Here is a 24030-nt window from a genome sequence, read left to right as displayed (position 1 = left end):
AATGTCACAGTACTGAAGATAACTCATTTTTAAGCTGAGTCAGACCTGCCTAAGTTTGATCACAGCCTGCACAGCCTGGACCATCCTGGTACCAGCTGACATAACCACTGCTGTTTCCTGAATGTAACCTTCAGTCTGGTCACAGAGTCTGAAGCTGGTTGAACTCCTCAGCATGGCTCAAGGGCAGACACCAGTCACCAGGTGTGAGTCTGGCATTGTCATGGAAAGGGACAGTGTGGCAACCACGTAGGTTTATGGTACATATTACTGTAAAACCTGAATTAGGTTTAGCTCTTTTCCAGGCTTTGAAATCCTCACATAGTGCATGTTCCAGTCTGTAGAGAGAGGAGGCCAGACCTCCATTTCTTATTTAAAGAGAAATACCTGTTTCTGATTTAAGATAGACCTATGTCACACCATTATGGCTTTGTAAAAAAAAAAAAAAAAATTGTGAATTTGTAATATATTGTGTTTGCCCACAAGTAAAGCTGCTTACACTGTTTGTTGTTTGCATATTGGCCATAAGGCTTGCTTTGTCCTTGAGGACGTTTCTCAGCATATATTTAAAGGACACATAAGCATCCAGTAGTACCAGGAACATTTACTGAATGTTCTGAATGTATTTACTGAGTATTTTACTACAAAGGAGAGCTTAATTGGTGTTATTAATAAAGAAGCATTTTGATAATATCTCATCTGTAAACAACTGAAATTATATTGCTCCAACTGAAAGGCTTTGATCATTAATTTTCTGAAAACAATAGAACAAGAAAAAAAAAAAACCTTTTTTCGTCTCTAAATAGAACACCTCTGGTTTCTTTTGGGACAACACTGACTTTTTAGTTTCACATTGCAAGAAGCAATATTAGTTGAGCACTGCATACTAGAGTGAAATTATTGTAAAAATCTATTTAATTCCCACGTATTATTCTATGGTAGAAAAGAATTCTCAACATGAAGCATGTATAAATTATGTAAGTTGAAGATATCCATATACATCATCTGTGAATACATCTTTGTAGTCCTACTTATTGGCAACATTTCTAACAAAAACTGCATTAACATGTTAACAATGGAAATAAGTGTAGGCACTTGTAGATTCCAGGCATGTTTCTTATGGATCAGAGGTCAAAAGTAGTGATCATCAAGTGCAAGTGATTCTCAGCCTCTATTAGTCAGATCCTACCTGTTTTTCATGAAAATAAAATGGACATCCAGATATTAATACTTAAGTAACAGTAACAGTGTTGGGCTGTGATCCAAATTCTGTTTGAATTAATAATAGATTTTCCTTTAAATTCAGTAGTCTAAAGACCAGGCCCTTTGAGTACTGCCTTGTTAAAACATGTCCTTGCTTTACTTTCAACCACATGGATGTTTATGTTCCAACAGAAATGGGATTACAATCTCCAACAGTAGCCAGAAGGCAGACACAATTTAGAAAGAGAACCAATACCCATGTGTAGGTTTCAAGAGCTGTTTGGTTACACAGATACATAGGTGAGAGCTTAAAGTGTGAGTTTCCAAATTGTTTCCAAGTTTTCAGATTATATCCCAAAGATATTGAGATGCCAAAATGGCATCATCTAGGCTTTTTTTTTTTTTATATCACAGCTAAATTGAGCAGGATGTCTTTACCAAAAATAATTTCTCAACTACAGGAGAGAGTTGAATAGGGTGAAATCCCAATGTCACTTCCTCTAAGGAGCAGACACACTCCCTGTGCCTGAGTGCAGTGTGATAAGAATGATCACTAGGCCCAGGGCAATTCACTTCAGGAAAGAATGGCACAACTAAGTGAGCAATGCCTAACCCCTTATTCCTAATTTAATTCCTTACTTTGGCAATAAAGCACAAGGAGTTTTGGCACACAGTGGGGGAATAGAGGTGCATGGGAAAGCTCTCTTTGCACTAAATTGGAAGGGAAGTCATGAGTTTGGTGAAAATCATGGGGAATAACTTGATTCAGCACTTCCCAAACTTTGTGCAAAATTATCCACCTTGAACACTTTCTGTTAAGAGCAGTACTCATCTGCATCTGCAAAAAGCCTTTGCTGACATACTGATACACACTTCTATTTCATTTATAACTACAAAGATGCTGCCGTACACACCTTTAACAAAGGTGTGCAAAATTATCCACCCTGAACACTTTCTGTTAAGAACAGTACTCATCTGCATCATCACAGACTTCCTTGAAAATATTATACAAATAAAATAATTTCATGGACCAAGGATCATGCACCACGAGTAATTTTAGTTAATATAATTATACTTGTAATCATCAGAGTTACAGTAGTACTTATTTTGTTCCACCCCTTTTTCTGTATGTCTTCTACTTTCATTATCTTTCTGTTGGGATTTCAAAATGATCTTCCCTTTTTTCTTTGTGTTTCAGAAAAACAACAGGTTCTTTTGGGGGGGAGGGGATGGGAAGGGGATCTGTTGTGCCTAAAGGGCAGTCATACTTTCTCTGTACCATTCCATTGCCTTGTCTTCACCTTCTGAGTTTTGGGTTTTTTTGTTTACTTTAGACAAGAGTGACGATGTTAGAAGGAGAGACAGGTCCATAGGAAATCCTTCTCCTAGACTATGAAGAATGTTAAGATTTACAGTAAGGCTTCAGCTTGTTCTCCAGAACAAGTATAAGCCACTCAAAGACCATAAAGGACTGTTATGAAAAACTGATTTGTCACCCTATTGTATGTTCACTAATGGATGTGTAAAATACCACCACCTGCCATTAACTAAATGTAATATTCTGTCACCCTCTAGTGGTGGGTGTGCACCACCATTCTCCAGCTAGTTGTCATGGAAGATGTCCTCACCTCATGTCTAGAAGAAGACTTTTTAGCATTTAGGATTTACTAGGCCCCAGTGTTTGGTGGCCTGTGTGTATGGATTTGTAATTTTGGTCTCCACTACAGATATCTGAATTTTGTCCTAGAACTTCATCCTATAAATTAGTGATGGAAATTGTCTGGTTTGGTTTGGGACAGATTAATTAGAGGTTTGGGAGAGCTTTTTAAGTTGTGTGCTGTTTTCCTTGGATAAGTCAAGAGAATATTGGCTGAAATCCAACCTGCAAAGCAGGGAATGTAACTGCATTTGAAGCCCTTATTGGAAAGTTAAATCCATTCTTTCTTAATTCCAATTTTTACCCATAATAAAATTCCTTGTCTAAAGCTGTCTGATACTGCACTGGACCAGTGCAAGGCCCATTCTAGTCTGTGAGAAAAGCAATTGAGCCCAAAGTCATAGTGTGACCTGTGTCATACATGCTTCTTGTTATATTTCACAGCAGAGAGTGATATCACAAAGCTGAAATACTTGATATCACCTATTTTATTAGGTCCAGCAATACTTACAAAATATGTGGTTTTGACCTATCTGCAGAAAAAAGCTGAAAGTGCAGTATGCTAAAGAATGGCATTTAATGGGTTCATTTATCAAGATTCCAGTAACTGATAATATTGATGTGTTTTCCACTGATATTGGACAATTTGGTTTCAGATCACATATGACTTAAAGCATCCTAAGTTATAGCAAAATACTTGCTCTTAAACTGAAGTGTTGTGCTTTGTACTGGATCAAGAGGTGGTGAAACATATAGAAAGCTGATTCATAGCTTGAGACAACTGAAACTGTCCCTTTTGATCACTTTGCAGAGCTCTTCTCAGAGGTGTTATAAGTGTTATTCATCTCTGACCAAAGACTCTGCAATTCCTCTTAACACAATTCAGCATTTAAAGTATCAAATTATACTATCTATATGTCTGTAATTTTATCAGTGTGGGCCATGCATCCACCACTTATGTGTGAACTCAGAATTGCCCAATAATTGGCTTGGGTTCCCTATTTCTTTGTTAAAGGTGTGTATGGCAGCATCTTTGTAGTTACAAATGAAATAGAAGTGTGTATCAGTATGTCAGCAAAGGCTTTTTGCAGCACTCATCTCTCCAGGAGGATTAGTTTAGCCAATTTGCCCTTAGACACTTCAGGAGCAATTATCCCTGCTTGGACCACAGAGAGCCTGTCAGCTGCATCATGGAAAGACAAACTGTTTCCATGAGGGGACTGTGCTCTCAGGAAAACTTCCAAGTGTCTCAAGAAAGAACACAGCCTGCACCTCCTGTAATGTGTAATAAGCATGGGACACCCAAGAGGAGTCTCCTGACCATGCTGCTAATTAACAAACCTTCTGAATTTCTGAAATTTCAGTAAACCTGCCCGTCATTGCTTCTACACTCAGGAGTGTTCTAAAAATACAACTGGGAAGAGGGGGGGAAAATTCTTCCCATGTTTTCATGAACATTAATTCAATGTTTAAAAAATAATATCCAAATAATGGCAGATTTTTCAGCTACTTTCAGGCTTTTATGTCTGCATCTGAATCCTGCAAACATGAACATAATATATATTGCACACGTGTACACCCACATGCGAGCAGAGCTAGGCTGATCCACAGAGACAGAGATTTGCATTAATTTTTTTCATATTCATTTAATTTTCCTTAATTTACTAGAGAAAACAAGGGGTTTTTTGCTAATGGAACTGCAGTTACACATAGGGAGAAGGAAGTTATCATTCTCGTCTTCATCATTGCATATAATGAAGCAATTTCAGTAGCGCTCATGTCAACAGATTGTTGGTGATGGTGCATCCTTCAGAAGGAATACAAATAGACTTCACTGACCCTGGAGTGCTGAGAGTAACATGAAACTTACTCTGACTTGTAAACTGAGCAAACATGACATGGAGATCACAGAATAAGGGCTTGTATTCCTCTTTAAGCCTTGTTTTGACAAAGTGACTTTCTCCAGAGGGACATTTCTGCCATTTTTTTCCCAGCATGTTTCACCTTTCACTGACTATTAATCCCAGTATGACTTAACTTCAAATTATGTTTGCCACCTATAAGCATATGTGAGTTAATTCTTACATTTTTTCTAATTTATTTGAGCACACAGTTAGCATTATCTAGGAAAATAAATGTATGAAAACAATTGAGTAAATTGAGTTTAACCAAATGTAGCAAGTTATAAATATTAGAACAAAAAGTGTTATTAAAATTCATATTCATTCATGGGGAAGTTTTATTACTAGCAACTTTAAGAAATCAGGACAGACCATAATATTTCTGAAGATTGCAGTTTCTCATATTCTATGTAGTATTCTTCTAGCTTTAGACTAAAGATAGCTTCCCTATATCTGGTGCAGGCTAACATTTATATAGCTATAAGTTTTAAACAGAATTTTTGGATTAATAAAGCATGTTTTGCTAAAAGAGAAATTATTCAGAGTATTTCTATTTCTTTTAATGCATGGCCTATGTAATATGTTTGATGGCATGGATAGCACTCCAACAAAAATATTTCAAAATAAAGGCATTAGCACAGCAGCTAGTGTATTTTTTCCATGCAGCAGAACAGCTGAGGATGGGATTTAGCATCTTCATCATGTCAACTAACTGATAAATAACTATTAGCAATATCAATGTATATGGTAAAAGACCTTGAAAATCTTGTCCATGGTTTGCAGATGGAAAAACAAGGCATGTCAAAAATCACTACAGAGTTTTTCTGTAACCCACCCTCCTAATTCTCCTTTCAACTAGGCCATGGAATCTGAGGACAATAATAGTGGCTGTTTATGTGAAAAAATGTGTCAGGCTTGGTTGCCTTGGTTGCGTAAGATATTAGATCAGTGATGGCAGTTCCAAGTTTGGATAAAGAAAATGCCAGGCTAGACCAGGAAATGAAGGACCTAAATTACTTTTTTTTTGTTTTTTACAATATTGAAGGCAAAAGTGCAAGGTGAAAAGGGATTAATTATTTTTCTAGAGCAATAACCAAACTCCATTTCAAGGAAAATTTGATGGTCCAGATAAATGTTTGCCTATGGTTGGCACTTAGACTTCAGGGTGGGTAGAACAGCCATATTTGGTAACTTCTAAGCAATTTCTGATTTTTGTTTTCTCCAACAGAGCTACAGTGAACCTGTTGATGTTAAAGCCTCCCCACAACCTCAGATGATGAATTCAAAGCAGTCAGTGTTTCATGGGCCTGCCCAGGCTCACTCTGCACTGTACCTCAGTTCCCACTACCACCAACAACCAGGAATGAATCCTCACATCACCGCCATGCATGCCAATATCCCCAGGAACATAGCGCCCAAGCCCAACAACCAAATGCCAGTGACTGTTTCCATAGCAAACATGGCTGTGTCCCCTCCTCCACCACTTCAGATCAGCCCCCCTCTGCACCAGCATCTCAACATCCAGCAGCACCAGCCGATCCCAATGCAGCAGTCCATTGGAAACCAGCTACCAATGCAGGTCCAGTCTGCTTTACACTCACCTACAATGCAGCAAGTAAGCTGGGGTTTTTCCGTTCTCTTGGGAATTTTTTTATTTTTGGGGAGGGTGTGGGGAGGGGAGTCATCCAGAAGTTGGCATAATGAGAGATATTTAGATTAGCTTTAATTTTGCAGGTTTCAAAACCTTGGTAGTATAGGCTTAGTCTTCCAAGGGCAAGAACAAATGAAAGAGTTTAACTAGAGGATGGAAAACTGCAGTAGAAGTGTTTGTGCTGGCGACAATGTCCATCGCTGTCCATACATCCATCTGCAAGTCTGTGGCTACCCTGAAATAGTGAAATGCAAAGCCTTCAGGAGTCACACTTTGCAAACAAAAGGCAGGCATGTCTAGAAAAAATATAATTGTAGCTTATGCTGTCATCCTTGTGCTGACTGTGATGTGGAACTGTCAGGGGAAACGTAAAGCAGCCCAGGTTGGGCTGAACATACTAGATTAAGTGAACATGAGTGTGTTACATTACTCCACATTCACAACTTCATTTTGCTGAATAAATATACCTTCTTTTTACTGTAAAGAAATGGGCTGTGTTCACCATCCCAATATGGGGCTTTTTTGTTTGGTTTTTTTTTTTCCCTACTCTGAATGTTTTAGATAGTTGATTCTCAATACATTTCCTATGAATTCTGATTTAATGCAGACCATCCATGGTATTGTGCCTTCCAGGCTTACAGAGGAATATAAAGAGAGCAGATAAACTGTTGATTGCATGAGAGAAAATTTCCTTTTGTATTGTATGAGATCTGACTATCAATAATAATATCTTGCTTTGCAAAGTGGCATTAAAATGAAAATTTTTTTGAATGGAAGTGCAAGAATCTACAAAATTTGTATATACAAAACTTGTCAGTACCGGCTGATAATACATAGTCATGAACTTGCTCCATGTTTTATATTTCTCTAAAAATTCACCTTTGCTAACAAGGCATTTGCATTTGCTTTCCAAACCAGAAACATTTCATCTCAAGATTGGTCTTTAGAATTGAGAATACTTGAACACAAACCATAACTTCTTGCCAGGAGAACAATTTAACAGGGGAAGAAATTTTCCAAAGCAGAAAAAAACCCCCAAAAGTGTTGAAAGCAATTTGGACTGATAAACTTAGTTGTTCAGGAGATAAATCAAGATATGCTCAGGATGATTTGGATTTATTCAGAGACTTTGATCTTAGTCTCAGGAGTGATTTGGAGTAATCAGAAAGGAAAAGTCGTGAAGTGTTCACAACTTTTTCCTAGTTCAATTGTCAAATTGACAAATTTCCTAGGTCAATTTGTCACTATCAGAGAAAACAGACTCAACAGACTTATGACCATGCGTATGTGAAGTCATGTATTCATGGAGGTTTTCCTGCAGTTAGTGTGAGTGTTCCAGGAGAGCCATGCTCAAGTCTCAGAGAACCTCAGGAGCTGACCCCAAACCCGGGCAGCTGGAATCAGCTAGAGGAAGTCCTAGGCAGGTGAGCCAGGAGGGTCTGACTGGAGATCCTAAGCCCAGAGGAATCCTGGTTGAACCTGAAGTCTCAGAGCAGTGAGAGACAAAGCAATACTCTGGTTCATTTACCAAACATGAGAAATTACATCTGTGACAGCCACCTGTTGAGATCCTATAGCTATATTTCAATGAGTTTTTAGTGCACAGTGAGTCAATCTTCCAAGTTCAGATTGTTTGCCAGCTTCAGTGTCACTTGTGTATTAGTCGTCCAATGCAGAATTCCCTAGGTCTTTTCCAGAATTGTTAGGCATAATTTACTGAATAGATTTGAAAATCTGTCTCTATTTAGTGAATTAAGAGTAGAGTTGGGACTAACAAAAGATATCATGCAGATGTTAGATACTTACTTATTTATACATAAACTATCATTTTTTTGTATGGATAAACATTTAGGCAATACTTTAAACTCTCTACCAAAGAAAAGCTAATGTAGTATGAATCTGCTAATGTTTTATTTTGCCAAGTTGCAAGCCTTGTAGCATAAGGTGTGTGCATCCATGGTTTGGAAGTACTTTCAGTCATCTGTGAGATATATGGCACACAGTTGACTTGTTTCTAGCTTAAGAAAAAATACAGGACACTCGGTTGTAGAAAACAGGTCTCTAGAAGTCAGAATGTAGACCTTTATCATGATGAGTCTTTTTTTAACTAAGGAAAATTGCAGTTAAATAAAAATGCTGTACTTCTGTGTTCCTGTTAAACTCACAAAATTTTAGGTCAAATGCTTTTTACTAACTCATATTCCTTAGTTAGAAAGGCTGATGCTTTTAATGAAGATACTGTGGTGAGATATTTCTGTTTCACTCAAGGTACTTGTTACTTGTTGAAATGCTTCACTGCCATGCTTTGCCTACATGTCTCTTTAATCATTGTGTAATATCTACAAGCCAATTTATATTTCTTACACTCCTGCTTTTGCTTTACAGTCATGCAGCTTTTGAGCTCGAGAAAATCTGTGTCATTTCACTTTGGAATATTTGTTTGGGGTTTTTTTTAACATATAACAGCTTATAGAGTTTGTGAATTGAATTTAAATATAGCAAAATATGTATTACATTATAGGGCTAGAGGTGTACTGACAATACATGATTTGCCATGACAGAACAGAACAGAACAGAACAGCGGTATCTTGCTCAGTTTCTTAAGTATGACCCTTTTTAGTCAAGAAATGATAGAAAACACAACACCAGGATTTCATACTGTGTTAGAACGTAGAAGATAGGTTGGTCACCAGGAGGCAAATAGCAAAAAGTCAAGAGATTACAACCTAAAAGTAAGGGCCTCTCTCTGGCTCAATTGTCAAAGGACTCTGCTCTCCCTTCTGGTTGAAATAGAGCAAACACTCTGCTGATCACAGAGCTTGTTAAAGAGGAAAAGATGTAGTGGGAGAAAAAATTGAGCTCTCCCAGCAGCTCAGAGTCAACAGCAGTAAGGAGAAAGAGGAAGCACCACACTGTCTGTCTGGCCTATGGTGAGGAGGGAAGGGGAGGTCTGGATGTGATGTTCAGTCCCAAACAGCACTGTGTAGAACACTCTCCTGAATAAAAAGCCAAGAAGAATGGAAGAATATTAATTCTGAGAAAGCAGAGCAATAGTTGCTTTAAACCAACTTTTTTTCACTTCCCTCAAGTTGTTTTACTTCCTCCATGCTTAGGTATGGCCACCATAAACCTTTCCAAAGACTCCGTGAAGGTAGCAAGAACAGAAACTAGTTAACATACCACTCCCTAGGGAGTGACTTGCAACAGGAGTAGTTTTCCTTTTTGGAAGCCTCAGCACTATTCATACTAACTAGACTAATACAGTATAAGAAAAAAAAAGGCAAATTTTGTCAAGTCATACTGCAGCAAGAGAAGGCAAGAGAAGAGTAAGTCTGCCAACAGCTTCCCAGCAGAGCAGTTTTCTACTGCAGGTGTTGGCTCACCTGGCTGGGCACCTTCATTGCAGACTGTGCTGGAGGCATGTTAGAAGTAGAAATCATCAATTGCGGGTTCTCTTTTTTTTTCTTTTTTTCTTGTTTTTTTTTTTCTTTTTTTTTTCCTTTTTTTCTCTTTCTTTTCTTTTTTTGTCCTTTTTTTTCCCCAAACATCCCTCTTTGAAATAGTTCATGTCTCACCAGTGGGACACTCAACAGTAGCAGGCTCTGCAAATCCCTACTCTCAACATATCCCCTGCTTGAACTCTGGCTCTGTGACATTTGGTCAGTCATTTTCTCCAGGAAAAGGAGGATAGTTTCTTATCAAAGGCCATCTTGTAGAATGTCTGAAGGACTGCCAGCTCCAAGAAAAACCACAAAGAGATCCAGATTTCAGTCCTGGCAGGCAGGAACACAGTTCTCCAAAAAACATTGTGCATGAAATTCACAAACTCTTCTATGCAGACTTTGAGGAGGGTCTGCTAAGAAGTGCTGACCTGAGGAGAGAGTTCTGTTCCCACTGCTTCCAGGACAATGAGCTGGTCTTCATCAGCTCTACAGGGAACAGCATGTCCTTCTCCATATCCAGCACTCCTTGCCTGCACGTGTGCAGCTGCCAAATCAAGAGTGACTGCCAGCTGGGGAAGGGCAGTCTCCTTTGAGGATCCACAAAAACTACAGAACATCAAGAAAAGCAGAAGTGTTGGTAGCCAAAAGTCCTCAGTGACTGCACAATTTCTGTTATTTTTAAAATCAATTAACTCTGTGGAGTATGCAGCTGATGCAATGCATCCAAATTTGTCTGAAATGCAATATAAAATTTCAGTATTAGCATTTTGGTCATATGCCTAGTATAAGTAATTATTTTTTAACTTCTTTTAAACAATCTCTGTTTTGAGTTATCTAAATTGTAACTTCTTGGAGGTAGATTATTTTGTCATTTTTTCTCTTCTATTCCAACAGTTAATTAATAAAGTTTAAAAAGGTCATTACTGTAGACCTTTGGGATGCTTGTTTACAGTGATAATCCTTTTAAACTATAAAAAAATGACCATAATCTCTGTTCTCATACTTAGTTCAAAATTAGATCCTGATTTTTATTAACTTCTAATTCTGAAATTCATTATATTTTTCCTAAATATCATTAAGAGGAGCTGTGTTAAAGTTTTACTTTTCAAAGTCAAAATCCACTCTGACGTAGTTTTTCTTTTATCCACCTTTGACACACAGGTAGACTCACAGTAGATTTGAAGAGTGTGATTTTTCTTTCATTAAATGCTCATATCTTATCACTGCATAATTTTTTGACTGATACAGAGTTTTCTCTCTCCAGTCTGTTTCTTAGGTTTGACATGATGTTTAATTTTTACTCAGTTGGCCTTAGATGATCTGATTATTAACCCTTGTCATTCAAATCAGCACAATTTCTCCAAAGTTCAGGCTGAAACAGCAGCTGAAGCTGCAGCCTGTTTTCACTTGCAAGGTCATTCTTTCCTTTCTCCACTCACATGGAGATTTGTGCCTCTTTCTGAGCATACACCTCTACCCAGCCTGTTCACTGTGCTCTTTGGTGTGAAGAGTGACGAGACTGAGGATTCACTCCCTCCTTAATACACCCAGATCTTGTTAAGGAGCCCTTCAAGTAGCCCTACTGGAAGCATCACCTTCCCTGCTCAAAATCCTGCACCCAAGCATTGCATGGGATGGTGAGTCCCATGTCCAACTCTGTCCCATTTCGGTTCACAGGTAGAGGAAGCAAAACTAAATTCTTAATGTCTAGTAGCCATGGCTGCAAGTACCTATGCATAACAAAGCACCAGAAGATTAATGTATGTCACTTTTTTTTTTTAATAATAACTCATTTTAGTCTACTTTTAGGTATTTTTTTTTCCTTTAGAAAATAAATGTATACAGCAAGATGATTGCATAGCCTGCCAAAAATAATAACCTCATTTTTTCTGGTATATATTTTATATACAGCAAACTCAGGAACCTGCTGTATTTGTCCAGATTTCTTCTTCTTTTTTGTTAAGCTTTGTCTTCGAATGAGGTCAAGAGAAAAAAAAAAATCATTAATATCTGTCAACTTCCTTTATAACCTTAAGGAAAAATCTTTGTATGATATCACACAGGCAGATTTTCAATTTCCTTGTGTAATAAACAGATGCTTTAGGATTCGGATATAATTTAAAGGTTTAAAATATCACATTGAGATTGATGAATAAATCAGTTGTGAAGACAAAAACATTGATGCCTGTTGAAAATACCTCTCCAGACAGGCAGGAAATGAAATTAGTTCCTAGTAAAGTGTGGAGATGAGGATCACTCTTTAGTTCTGCTGCAGGCTTTTTAGGACTTGCTACAGTGGCACAACGAAACTGCTAGGGCTACAGAAATCTAATTAAAGAGCAAATGTCCCTCCTGACATCAAATTAATCTTTATCAAGTTCCCTATTTTTATTTCAATCTGGGACAAGAAAATGAAATTTAAAATTCTAGGCATGTTGCAAAACAGTTGGTGATTTTCTCTTGAGCATTACAATGCAAAAACATTCAGCATTGTTTAATTAGACCTCGAAGCACTCATTTTCTGAGCACTTTTTATTTCATCATTGTTTGTTAAAGGGCTTACATAAATAATACCCAAATATTTACCACAAGCCTGGTACAAGGCTGTTTCCCTCTGTTGTACAGATCTGTATTTTCAGAGTTTTTTCTCTTGATAAAAAAGCTGAAGTAATTTTTGTTTACATCTTTAACAGTACCATACTTTATCAGTCCTTCGTACTGAGTTGAGGTTGCTTAAATGATTTGGCTGTAACAAGCATGCTTTCCATCACCCATAGTGCTGGTATTCTGGTAGCCCTCAACCCCCCAGAGGGACCACTGAGACCCTTCTGGGACTGGAGCCTGGCACAGATATCCCTGCATCATGTTAGCATTTATCACCTGAGTGTGCCCTAAGAAACAGAGCCCAATCCCAGGCAGCCATAAACTAAATAGAACTTGTCAGGTACAAGATGAAAGCATTGTTATGCCTTATTTTGCAGGTAGAAGAATTAAATTTGGCTCTGCAGCCCCAACCTTAACATGAGAGTTACCAATTCAGTCCAAACACACGTGCACATGTGCTTTGCTGGAAAAGGCAATTTGGCTGTGGTCACTCATAAAACCTGAAAAAATATGAGAATCCATCTGCACCCAGTTCCTGAATTAAATCCCAGGACCATTCTCTGACACCTACGCTATTTATTTATCCTAATTCCAGAAGAAATTGAATGAATATTGTACTGATGGTTTCTTCCTTGGATTTGGAGGAACTGTCTCCTTGCTCCATGAGTGTTGTCCAGACTTTGTGGATGCTCCCTCTCCCTGGAGGTGTTCAAGGCCAGGCTGGATGGACCTATGAGCAATCTGGTTTAGTGGAAGTTGTCCCTGCCCACCAGATGATCTTTAAGGTCCCTTCCAACCCAAACCATTCTATGATTTTAGGAGTACTTGAGTCTCTGTGCCTGCTCACTTGCATGCTTTGCTACTGGCTACTGTCCCTATATAGTGTTTTTCTTGGACATATGATAGATCAGGGGATTTGCTACCAAAGGTAAATCTAAGTGCCTGGGAGTAGGATGTGTTTCTGTGGTTGGTTTCCTCTTACAGCTAAATTAAAAAGGTCTTATGGTTGGTGTTTTGTGTAAAAATGATGAAGATGGTATACAAACCCAAATTCTCAGCCTTCTAATTACACAAAACTCCAATTAAAGTCATTGGGAAATCTGCTCAATTACTGTTTCCTTTGGATCTGTTGCAGGTATGGGGGTCTCTGCAGCTCGCTGCACAGATTCAGAGCCTGGTGAAAAGGCAGTGCATGAGCATGGGGGTTACAGTCCCCATGGCTGTAAAACCCACCATGGGAAGGCTTTATTTAGTCTCATTAACAGGGCAGTACATAAATAACATGGCAACTAGATACAGAATTCAGCTGTGAACTTGCTCACTACTAATGGTCTGTTTCTTGGTGTCAACAGGGATAAAGTGAGGTTTCCAAAAGTGCTTAAGGTACTGAAGTGTTACTCAGGGTATTCTCCATATGGAAAAGAATAAGAAATAAAGTTGCAGTCATTTATGGCCTAGACTAAAACCCATGATCAGGATGAGTGGAGCAAGGTGGCAGTGCACATGAGAGGTGGGGCAAAACACCTGCAGGATCTCAGGGAATAGTCAGGGAAGAGAGATGAGAAGAAGGAAGCAATGTTCCATTTGAAGGAAGGCAATTTCTATGGATGAAGGGGGCCAAGTGAAAGCTGAGAATATTCATTTATCTTGACAAAAGGTAGGGTGGCTGCCTTCTTAAACCTGCAGAAAAAAACATCTGTCCACAAAATGCCTGTTGTAATGAAGGCTGTGTAAGAAAAGCAATCACACACAACGCACGAACACTGAATTAACTAAAAGCTATGAGAGTTAATTCTGTCTATTCTGTATGTGATCTTTGGCTGGAAGGAGTGAGTTTCCAAACTAGGCATCTTGGTGCAAGTTCCATTTCTCATTTAGTAGCTATGCATCCAGTTTACTTCAGTGGGAATTGTATGCCCTTGCCCCAGGAAGAAGTTTGGTCTGGATTTTTTCAGTAGACATCAATTGCTTTAATACAACGTTCCCATGATTTTACCCAGTACAGCTCTTCCTACTTTACAGGAACATGATGCACAGGGTGAAACAGATACGCTAGCCTTGAAATTTCAATTGTTCTCCGGTTTTAAACACAATATTTAAACATCAGAATATATCAAAAGAGCTAAAAATGATTATGACTTTTCATATGACAGAAAATTCAGGGAGCAGGTTAGATGTCTCTTTGTAACTTCCACTTTTTTTTCTCATCTCCTTGGTTTCAAAAGCAAGTTATTCTCTGCTACTTTCGCTACATTAGTCCAACAACTGTTAAAAACCTTTGGTTGAATTTCCGTTTAGTTGAGAGAGAAGTGAAAATAAAAGAAGCGGCAGATGGTCCCTTTGTGACTGAATGAAGAAAAAGGGTTTTGAGAACAATACGTGAATAGGTGTAGTCTAATAAAACAGTCAACCACCTGCTGCCTACATCCTTCAAAAAGATTCTGTTGCATATTCTGGGAATTAGTGACTAGTGTGTATGCTTATGTTTAATCTAAATGGAAGCTCTAAGGAGCAAACAGACCTTTTTGTCCCAGTGCTGATTGAGTTGTTCTCTTGGTTCAGAATTGTTTCTGCTCTGTCTCCTTTAGTTCCATCCTGTGACTGTGTAACTGCGAACAGCGCTTTGGCAGTGTTTCATTTCTCAAACTGAAGAAAGATTTTAAAACTTAGAAAGCACCTACACATTTTGGCCTATTTTAGGTTTTATAACCAAAATCTCACCTGGAAAAGTAGTATTCTCTACCATTGCACAGTACAGTCTGCATTTATACTTTTTTTAATGCACCCAACCTGTTACTCTTTTTCCATTCTTTGTAATGTACTTGTTTTCTCCTCTAGGGATTTACTCTTCAGCCTGATTATCAGAATATCATCAATCCAACATCAACAGCTGCACAAGTTGTTACCCAAGCAATGGAGTATGTTCGTTCAGGGTGCAGAAATCCTCCAGCACAGACTGTGGACTGGAATAATGACTACTGCAGTAATGGGTAAGCAGCCAGTGAATGCCACCTTGTGTTGAGCAACATTCATGACACAAGTATATGATAGAGAATTTGGAAACAGCATTGTTTCCCGTTTCCCTACAGTGTTTCTGAAGTGTATCTGTGATGGCCCCGTATTTATTCAGCAGTTAGTCTGTTGTGGGAGAGCAATTGTTCAATACATACATTTATTAGACATCGTTGTCACCTTTTCACAGTACATACAGTTTCTAGGTCTCAGAGAACCTTGCATTCCATAGAAGATCAGAACTGAAATCTTAGGGAGAAGGAGTAAGAAAGAAGTTTTAAGATCACTGTGTATCAATGAGAGGCAAATGACGTGAACTATTTTCTAGTCTGGGTCATGAAAATAGCTAGCTGGGTCATGAAAAACCACATCAGTGAAAAGCAGGGCTGATACATGGGATACAAGATACATGGAAGAGAATGGCATGAAGAACACATGATTGTAACCAGAAACAAAACACCATACCTGTAGGAGCCCTATGTCCTCAATATAAGGTTAGTAACCCCTTCAGTCCTTCAACTTCTGGCACCCTGGTTTTTGTGGAGCCATGTTACTGTGCCACAAACTGCCTGGAAACATTTAACACTGAGCAGAAGGTATCTTTTCAGTTTTAAATTATAGATGTTGTGCCTTGTGAACATGCCCACCAGCCTGACCTCCCCTTGATTTAGCCTGAATCCCCAAGGCAATGGAAGATAAAAGCTCTTCCTTGCTCCCAAAGTGCCAAATCTAGCCCAGATAAATGAACAGAAAGCAGAACTAAAGACCAGTTTCATCCATTACATTTACTTAAACCGAAAATTTCACTTGCCTTATTGTTTTAAAGTGTTTCTGGAACTCAAATTAGAACTGAATAAAAATAATTTTCTGGCTGCTAGTTCAAAATAACACCTTTGCTACAACCTGCTGACACTGAGGCGGACTTTAGCTAGTCTGAACAGCAGCATCATTCTTTCCCATACCTATCACTGTTGCCCCATGACTTGCCACTTGTTCAGCAGAACAGTTTCACTTCTGTGTTCTACCACCATGTCAAGACGTGCTGCAGGCCCTAATTGAAATCTATCCAGCCCACAGACTTTTACAACCACTTACACTGAGCTCTGAATAAACTGTCCTCTGTCAAACAAGCCACAGCCACCTGTGGATTTGATTCCTGGTCTCTTCTGGAACAAAGCAATGTGTCATTGTTCCCAGAAGTGCTCTCCAGGTGTGCAGTGGGTGTAACTTCCCATCCCCAGCAGCTTTCTCTGAGCACATATGCCTGTAGATAGCCCACCCTGTGTAGAGAAGACTTTGCAAATCAATGTGAACTTAAACTATCTTTGCTTGGCTTCTGCTGTCCCCTTGCAAATGCTTATCATGCAAATGCGGCCAATCCAGAACGTATTGGGTATATCTGTACCAGTAAATCAGATATGCCAGAGGCTCAGTAAGTGGCAGACACCCATGTTCATGCAATGAAACTCTCCTACCTCTAGGGAAACTAGCTGCTTCTTATAGGCCACTTATGGAGCATTATTCCAAGACCTGTGCTAAATCTGGAGCTCCAAGCAGATTTTGATAGTCAGTGCTACCAGCCCACTAGTGCAGGTTACCCCAAACCAGTGCTCAAACCCATGTCCCAGTCCTGGGCAGTTTTAAAAACAGATGTGGTCTCCACGTTGCTATAAGTTACTATGACTTTTTCTTATTATTACCATGGCAATGCAGCTGTACTTCAGTGATATGCTTGGAATTAATGACATGCAGTGGGGTTGTGGGGCTGATCTTTTTTTTTTTTCTTGAAGAATAGAACTAAAAATTTTTCAAATATAAGAAAAAAAGTCACATTTGTTCTTTTTCTCTTTGAACAGGGGCATGCAGAGGGACAAAGCACTCTACCTTACCTGAAAATCTGAAACACCTCTCCTTTCCTTTCACTGAGGAATGCAGGGAAGTCTTTTCATCATGGATTGCTTTATGCAGTCAGGGCAGTTCTGCATTTTATTAGAAAATACAAGTTGCTAAGCACTTAGGACTATTTGAGCTTGTGGGTCACCCACTCTGGAAAAAATAGTCTCGCTTCTTTCCTTTTCTTTGTTTTTTTCCCCATTTTTTCTCTTTCTTTCTCCTTTCCACCCCTTCCCTGAGATCCTATAACGGACATTGCTTTTCTTCTTCCCTGAAGGAAACTTGGACCATTCAGATTTTATGTTGGTTTTTGCTGTGAAGTGCTGCGGTAGTAACTGCCTTAGCAACTGTAGATGTCTCGGATAAAAGTCCTGGATTTTCCATTGGTTTTTCATAATGGGTGTTTATATGAAACTACTAAAGACTTTTTAAATGGCTTGATGTAGCAGTCATAGCAAGTTTGTAAATAGCATCTATGTTACACTCTCCTAGAGTATAAAATGTGAATGTTTTTGTAGCTAATTGTAATTGAAACTGGCTCATTCCAGTTTATTGATTTCACAATAAGGGTAAAATTGGCAAACATTCATATTTTTACTTCATTTTTAAACAACTGACTGATAGTCTATATTTTCAAAGTATTTGGAGAAAAAAGTAAAGTAGTCCCAAATTATATTAATTAAAAATATTGGCTTTGTCTCATGAAATAAATACAAAAAACTTAGGAGAAAAAACTAATGTTGATAAAGAGCAAACACATTTATTTTGTACTGCCTAAAAAATGCTTTTTTTTTTAAAGAAAATCACTTTATGTGTACTGGTTAGTAAACGTCATTTAAGTCCTTTTATGTATAAAACTGCCAAATGCTTACCTGATATTTTATTAGATGCAGAAACAGATTGGAGACAGCTAAATTATAACCTCTACATATGGCTATGTATTATTGTTTCTTCATACTGTGTCTGTATTTAATCTTTTTTATGGAACCTGTTGCGCCTATTTATGAAATAATAAATATAGGTGTTTGTAAGTAAATTTGTTAGCATTTTAAAGAGGTTTCTTTGACGCTTTAACTTTTGCTGGCACAAATTGTTCACAACTGATGATGTGAATACTTTATTTAGTTTTTACAGTGACAAATATAACAACAAACCTGCTTTAATGGCAGAAAATGAAGGTAACCAAGAACTATTTCTCTATTTCTTTGGTTGTTATGGAAAATAAAAAAAAGGTATTTTAAGTAATTCCCTTTTTAAAACATTGTAGGAGGAAGTTGCCCAAAACTAAGACTTGAACCAACAAAACTAACTGAATAAAGCTACATAACACTGCTTCTTGAAACTTCATCATGTTTTGTTAATTTGTCAAGTGGAATAAACATATTACCAAAAGAAATATTACCAAATATGCTTCAGCCATTTTATTATATATGCAAAAGTCCTACAGAATTTTAGGGAGTATATCAGAAATAAATCCTAAAATGAAAGGTAAGTTCAACAGCCACAGGGAAAGGGATAAAAATATCCAAAAGAAGGTATTTTTGGGATCAGGGATAGTGCTGAAAATATATTTCTGGATTATTTTGTCCCAGATGCCTGTCCCATTAATGGACACTACCACTGATTTGTATTTTCTGTGTGAAATAAAGGAAGCAATTCAGATAGAATACACATTTGGCAATGCCGTTGGTTTTTCTTTATAAAACAAAACAGAAACAAAGGCATGCTTGCTTCTGAATGATTTCAGGCAATGTACAATCGGAATCACTTGGCATGTAATAAGTAATAAATAATGCAGATCAGATGTGATTACTCAAATAACTGTAGCTGAGAGCTCTAATTTTCCTGTCTTGAAACTGTATGAGAACTCGTGATTAAATTCAGAGTTTATTGTTTGTCTGTTTAGTACTTTAGAAATATACCAGCACTACTAATTACCCAATGTCTTCTATTTATTATATTACAGTAAACTACATTTTCCACTCATATTAATTCTAAAGAGAAAAGATAATTACTGAGAATGAGAAAAATCAACTTTGATTTCGACAGGCAGTTTTCTTTTTTCTTTTATGGAAAAGAACTGTGTTATCTTCATTTCTTATAGAGCAGGTGCGCAGTCACATAAAGTTGTTAATTTCGGTATCCAAGCAGAGTTCGAAATACAAGAAAACTTTAATGTAAATAAAAAAATACATCATGAATAAAATACTTATTCTGTATGAACCTCTGGCTAGTTGGTGTCTCTCAGTCTGTCACCGTGGGAAGCTCTGGTGTGTGTGCTGTGCAGCACTTTACCCATCCAGTGGGGTTCTGGTACCCATCCTCTGAGTGAGGTTCTGTGTCCGGTTAGACAAAACAACTGTGCTGGAAGAGCAGCAGGTTTTGGCCATGGATATACTGAAACCATTTTTTACCAAAAGAAAGATCCAACTTCAATCCATAGATGTCAATTCTTCATGTCTGACCTCAGAAAAATAAATGGTTGCCAGCCATGGGCAGTCTGCTGTTTGGTTTTGGCTGTGAATTGACAGATATGAATTGCCAATAGATGGTTGGGATCCTTCTGGAAGCAGGTGAAATTCCAGTGGAATTGGTGAAGATGTGCCCTGTCCTTCACTGCAGCACTGTGCCTTAGGCACCACAGTAACACAGACACCCCAGTCACTGGTTGTAAGTCACCATCTGGCCTAACCATGTTAATGAGAAAGCACACAGGAACTAAACAACCTGCACATGGAAGCTACACAATAATAACACGAAAATATAATAAAAACATCTGTCAGAGTGATAGAAACCAAAGGAAATAGTTTGCCATTCATTGAAAATAATATACTTTAAAATTATTTTTAAAACATGGTGGACAAAATGCAAAGTTGGCAACATATACACTCTGCAAGTTGTAAATCCCATCTGCTTGCACAAGGTAAGCAGAGGTTTTAAAAAGGAAAAGCTCTTTGATTTTACTGCTTCTCTCAGTGTGCCATGATCTGGTGACAAGAGATATCCTGGTCTCTCTATCCCCAGACTCACGTGTGTTCCAAGCAGAAATCTCATCCAGCTGCTGCCTCTGACCAAAGAAGCCAAATTCTAATTCAAATGGGCCTGCCATAGGATTTTCCCCTCACACTCATCCACAGGCAGTAAGTAATGTATTCATAGAGGGCCCCAGCCATTCACAGGGAAATGTAATGTATTCATGCCCACTTCTCTCTCTCTCACCAAATACCAGCTCCTGATTCCAGTGGTGTCTGCCAAATATTCCCTGTGAGGCTCCTCTCTAAACGGGCAACCCAACAAACAAAAAGAGCTCATTACTGGAAGGTAAAACATGTTCTTACCACCTTCTTTAGCCTTTTGAGACATCACCCCATCCTGAACTGCCATCTCCAAGCCTGTTTCTTCCCCAGTCCTGTAAACATGGCAGATCCACAGAGATATTTTTCTGTGCTCTGGGAAAATGGAGTAGGTAAAAATCTGTGTTTTGCACATACTGTGAGAATTATCTAAGAGATGTTACGTAGCCCATAGAGGAATTACTCCCCTAGACTCCCATTGATAGGTGAGTATAGGTACAGATACAGTCAAAAAGACTAGATAGAGAGGCAGGCAGACAGATAAACAACCATTACCCTGTTAATTATTTTTTCTGGTGCTTTCAAGCCCTTTTGTATTGAAATAAAATATTATTTTGTGGGTATAGCAGCATGCTGGCAGTGCTGCAGGAGGTGCTGAGCACCTTGGAGAACAGGAGGTGCTTTGTGTCAGGTCTCACAGACACCATTTGCTTTCCTTTGCAAACCCATGTATTTTATTATTACCCAGCAGCACATTAAATCACATCTCAAATGTAGCTCTTACTTCACCAACAAGAGGACAAGTGAGAACAATGACTTGTTCAGAGTCTGTCACAGTTACTGCCTAATTAGAGAAACCCACTAGCAAATGTGCATCTGCATGGATCCTGCGACTGTCATCATTTCACATTCTATTAAGGACTTGCTGTGATAGACACTTTACAAAGAAATTTTGTTCAGGCTAATACCAAGCTGGCAATCATATAATCGGCCTGAAAATAAAATGAAAGAAGGGGAAAAAAAAGGAAAAAAAAAAAAAGAGAGAGAGGAAGAGGAAAAGAAAAGGAAGCCTACCTATTTGGAAAACAATCTGTGTGCAAAAATCCACAGTATACTGCAGAGAAGATCCTCACCCTCTGACAATTGTGTGTTTACAACGAGTCTGAGTATAATTGCTCTGATGGGCTGTCAAGGAAAAGATTAATTTGGCAAAGATTAGTATTGACTTGCTGTTTATTAAGGCTTTTAAACAGCTGTATCTGGCAACATTCCTATAAGTGCTTGTCATGTCTGAAAATCAGGCTCACACCCGGGTGCTTGCCAGCTGTTGCTAAACAATCTTACCACTTAGAGTATCTTTCTCCAGGCCAAACAGCAAGAGCAGAGTATTGCCAAATCAGTCTCTTTCATCCTGTCACTTTTCAGGGGATCTGAGAGCTCAGCTATCAGTTGATGGCTGAACGACTGAGCTGATAGCAGCTGCCAGGAGAAGCAGGGTAGTTGGAGACGTGTTTCACCATGCCTAGGGGAGGGGTGCTGCTCTCAGTCACCTCACCGACATGGAAAAGCACAGCTTGCAACCGGTGTGATGCCAAGGGGCTTTAAACCCCTGAACGTCTGGGATCCAAACTGGGTAGGAGGCAGAACTTCCCAGCACATGGTTCATTGCCTCAGGCTCTGATGGGTAAAGCCAACAGGATAGGAGGGTATAGTAGCCACCATTAGTCTGTATAAAAGGAACCAGCTTTTTCTGCTATGACTTTTTTACCCAGACTGTTGATAAATAAAAGTCATAAAAGCCATGCACACAAAATACCCTGGGTCAGTGGAAACCTGTAAAAAGAAAAGATGTCAGCTGTTATTTTTGTTACATTACTTAAAACATTTCAGCTGGCATTGTAGGCTTTAGTAGCAAGCTCAGAAACAAATAATACCAGTGGAAAGAAGGATAAACGGCTGCAGCTAAATGCCAATACAAATAGCCATGTGCTACAATTAAAGTTGATTTGGCCTTTCAAATAGAAGTCTGATTTTCTGGGATTAATCTCGACCTTTTCAAGTTGCATCAGGCTGAAATAAGTTGTCAGAACAGATGTGAATTCTGTTTGCAGAGAACAATTGTAATCCAGTAACCCTTGGAACATCAGCATTTTCCAGACTGCCGGCCAGCTGAGCAGTGAGGATGCGGACGGCAGACACCGAGCGCACACAGCAGGCAGAACCACAGAACTCAGAGCCATGTCCAGAGGCTGGATGTTGAGTTCAAACTCAAACCAAAATATTTTTCCTTTTAACTCTGGATTTGCCAAACATCAGGGTGTATACACAACTGCCCGAGGAAAAAAAAAAGTCAGATCAAGGATGGATGTCTCTGTCATTTTGATAAACTGTGTTCTTTAGCTAAATCAAACATACAAGTAGGTGATTCCATGCACCACTTTTTCACAGAAGGCTGGGCACACATTTTGTAATGCAGAAGTCTCTGAAGGCTCCAAGAATCACACATTTCAGATGCTGCTCTAAACTGCTTTCTAAGAAGTTCTGCCTTACAATCTGCTTGGCTCCAATACCTTCAAAAAAATAAAATAGAAAAGGAAGATGAAAAAAACCTCCACTGAACATTCAAGTTTCTCATACTTTGATACATGGAGTCAAAAATTTCCCAGCTTTATGCACAGCATATATGGTGACCTTGGTGCTCCCATAATGCCAAGTTTCAGTGGAAAGTAAAAAAAGTCCAAAACCTTTGCGATATGGGCTGGGGGTGGGGGGCACACAGGGTGCTAGCACAAAGCCTGCAGGCTGCTTTTGTAATTCCAACTTTCTTCAGTGAGACACCTGGATCCATGTTTGCACCATCAGTACAGTCATATTTTTAAATACTGAAGATACAAGAAAGATTTTTTTTCCTGCTGTCTATGTAGCACTGCTTAGATAGCAACATGAAGATCCAAAGTTCATTCAAAAACATGTCACCACTTGAATAAATAAGGCTGATGCCCTAATTAGCTGAGGAAGCCTTCATGTTTTGCTCAGAGTTCAAAATAATGAGCAGAGCCTCTCCTCTGGCATACAAGCACGTGCTACATGGTTTTGTTAAAGAATGAAAATGAAAGGACGTAAGCGATGTGCCCAAGGACACAGAGTAATTTAGAGGAAAGGTAGCTGAGATCTGAGAGTTTCGAAAAACAGTCTTCTGCTTTAGTCACAACTAAAGTTCAAAATCTGTGAAGTGGTGCTCAGATCCACAGGCGCAGTTTTAACTTAACTGAGATTTTACAAATAATAAATAGGGGAAAGTTGCCAGGTTTTATTTGTCTTCCGCAGTTTTCCACTTTTAAGTCATATGTGGACAGCTGAGTGCTATTTTCAAACTTAACTCCTCTAAATTAATTTTTTAAAAGTACAATAAAAAGAGAGAGACATCTGAGTAATCTCTGATTCTAGGTTCCTGGAATCTTTGATTAAAATATCAAAGCTTGTGAGACTGGAATTTTGACTATATCATTCATATGCCTGAAACTGATTTATTTCTCCTTTTTTTTTTTTTTTTTTTTTCAGAATTTCTGCCTAGGAGTCAATGAAGCTCTTTACC

The 24030-nt window shown here is 38.6% G+C and overlaps 1 protein-coding gene across 3 annotated transcripts in view; it reads left to right on the top strand.

Annotated features, from left to right (window-relative positions):
- TOX (thymocyte selection associated high mobility group box) overlaps positions 1-19584 on the top strand; it is a 220137-nt gene extending 200553 nt beyond the window's left edge. For all 3 annotated transcript variants that reach the window (XM_071419884.1, XM_071419892.1, XM_071419877.1), the window contains 3 exons: positions 5987-6373; positions 15295-15446; positions 17325-19584. In XM_071419884.1, coding sequence (XP_071275985.1) covers positions 5987-6373; positions 15295-15446; positions 17325-17361 — 576 coding nt within the window. In that variant the 3' untranslated portion in view covers positions 17362-19584. The remainder of the gene's footprint in view (positions 1-5986; positions 6374-15294; positions 15447-17324) is intronic.
- The last annotated feature ends 4446 nt before the right edge of the window (positions 19585-24030 follow it).

Source organism: Agelaius tricolor, unplaced genomic scaffold (assembly GCF_023055355.1).
Source record: "Agelaius tricolor isolate 1412-34295 unplaced genomic scaffold, bAgeTri1.0.p SCAF_2, whole genome shotgun sequence".
Taxonomy (NCBI): domain Eukaryota; kingdom Metazoa; phylum Chordata; class Aves; order Passeriformes; family Icteridae; genus Agelaius; species Agelaius tricolor.
The sequence above is the reverse complement of the archived record's forward strand: the minus strand, read 5'-3'. Positions and strand labels throughout refer to the sequence as shown.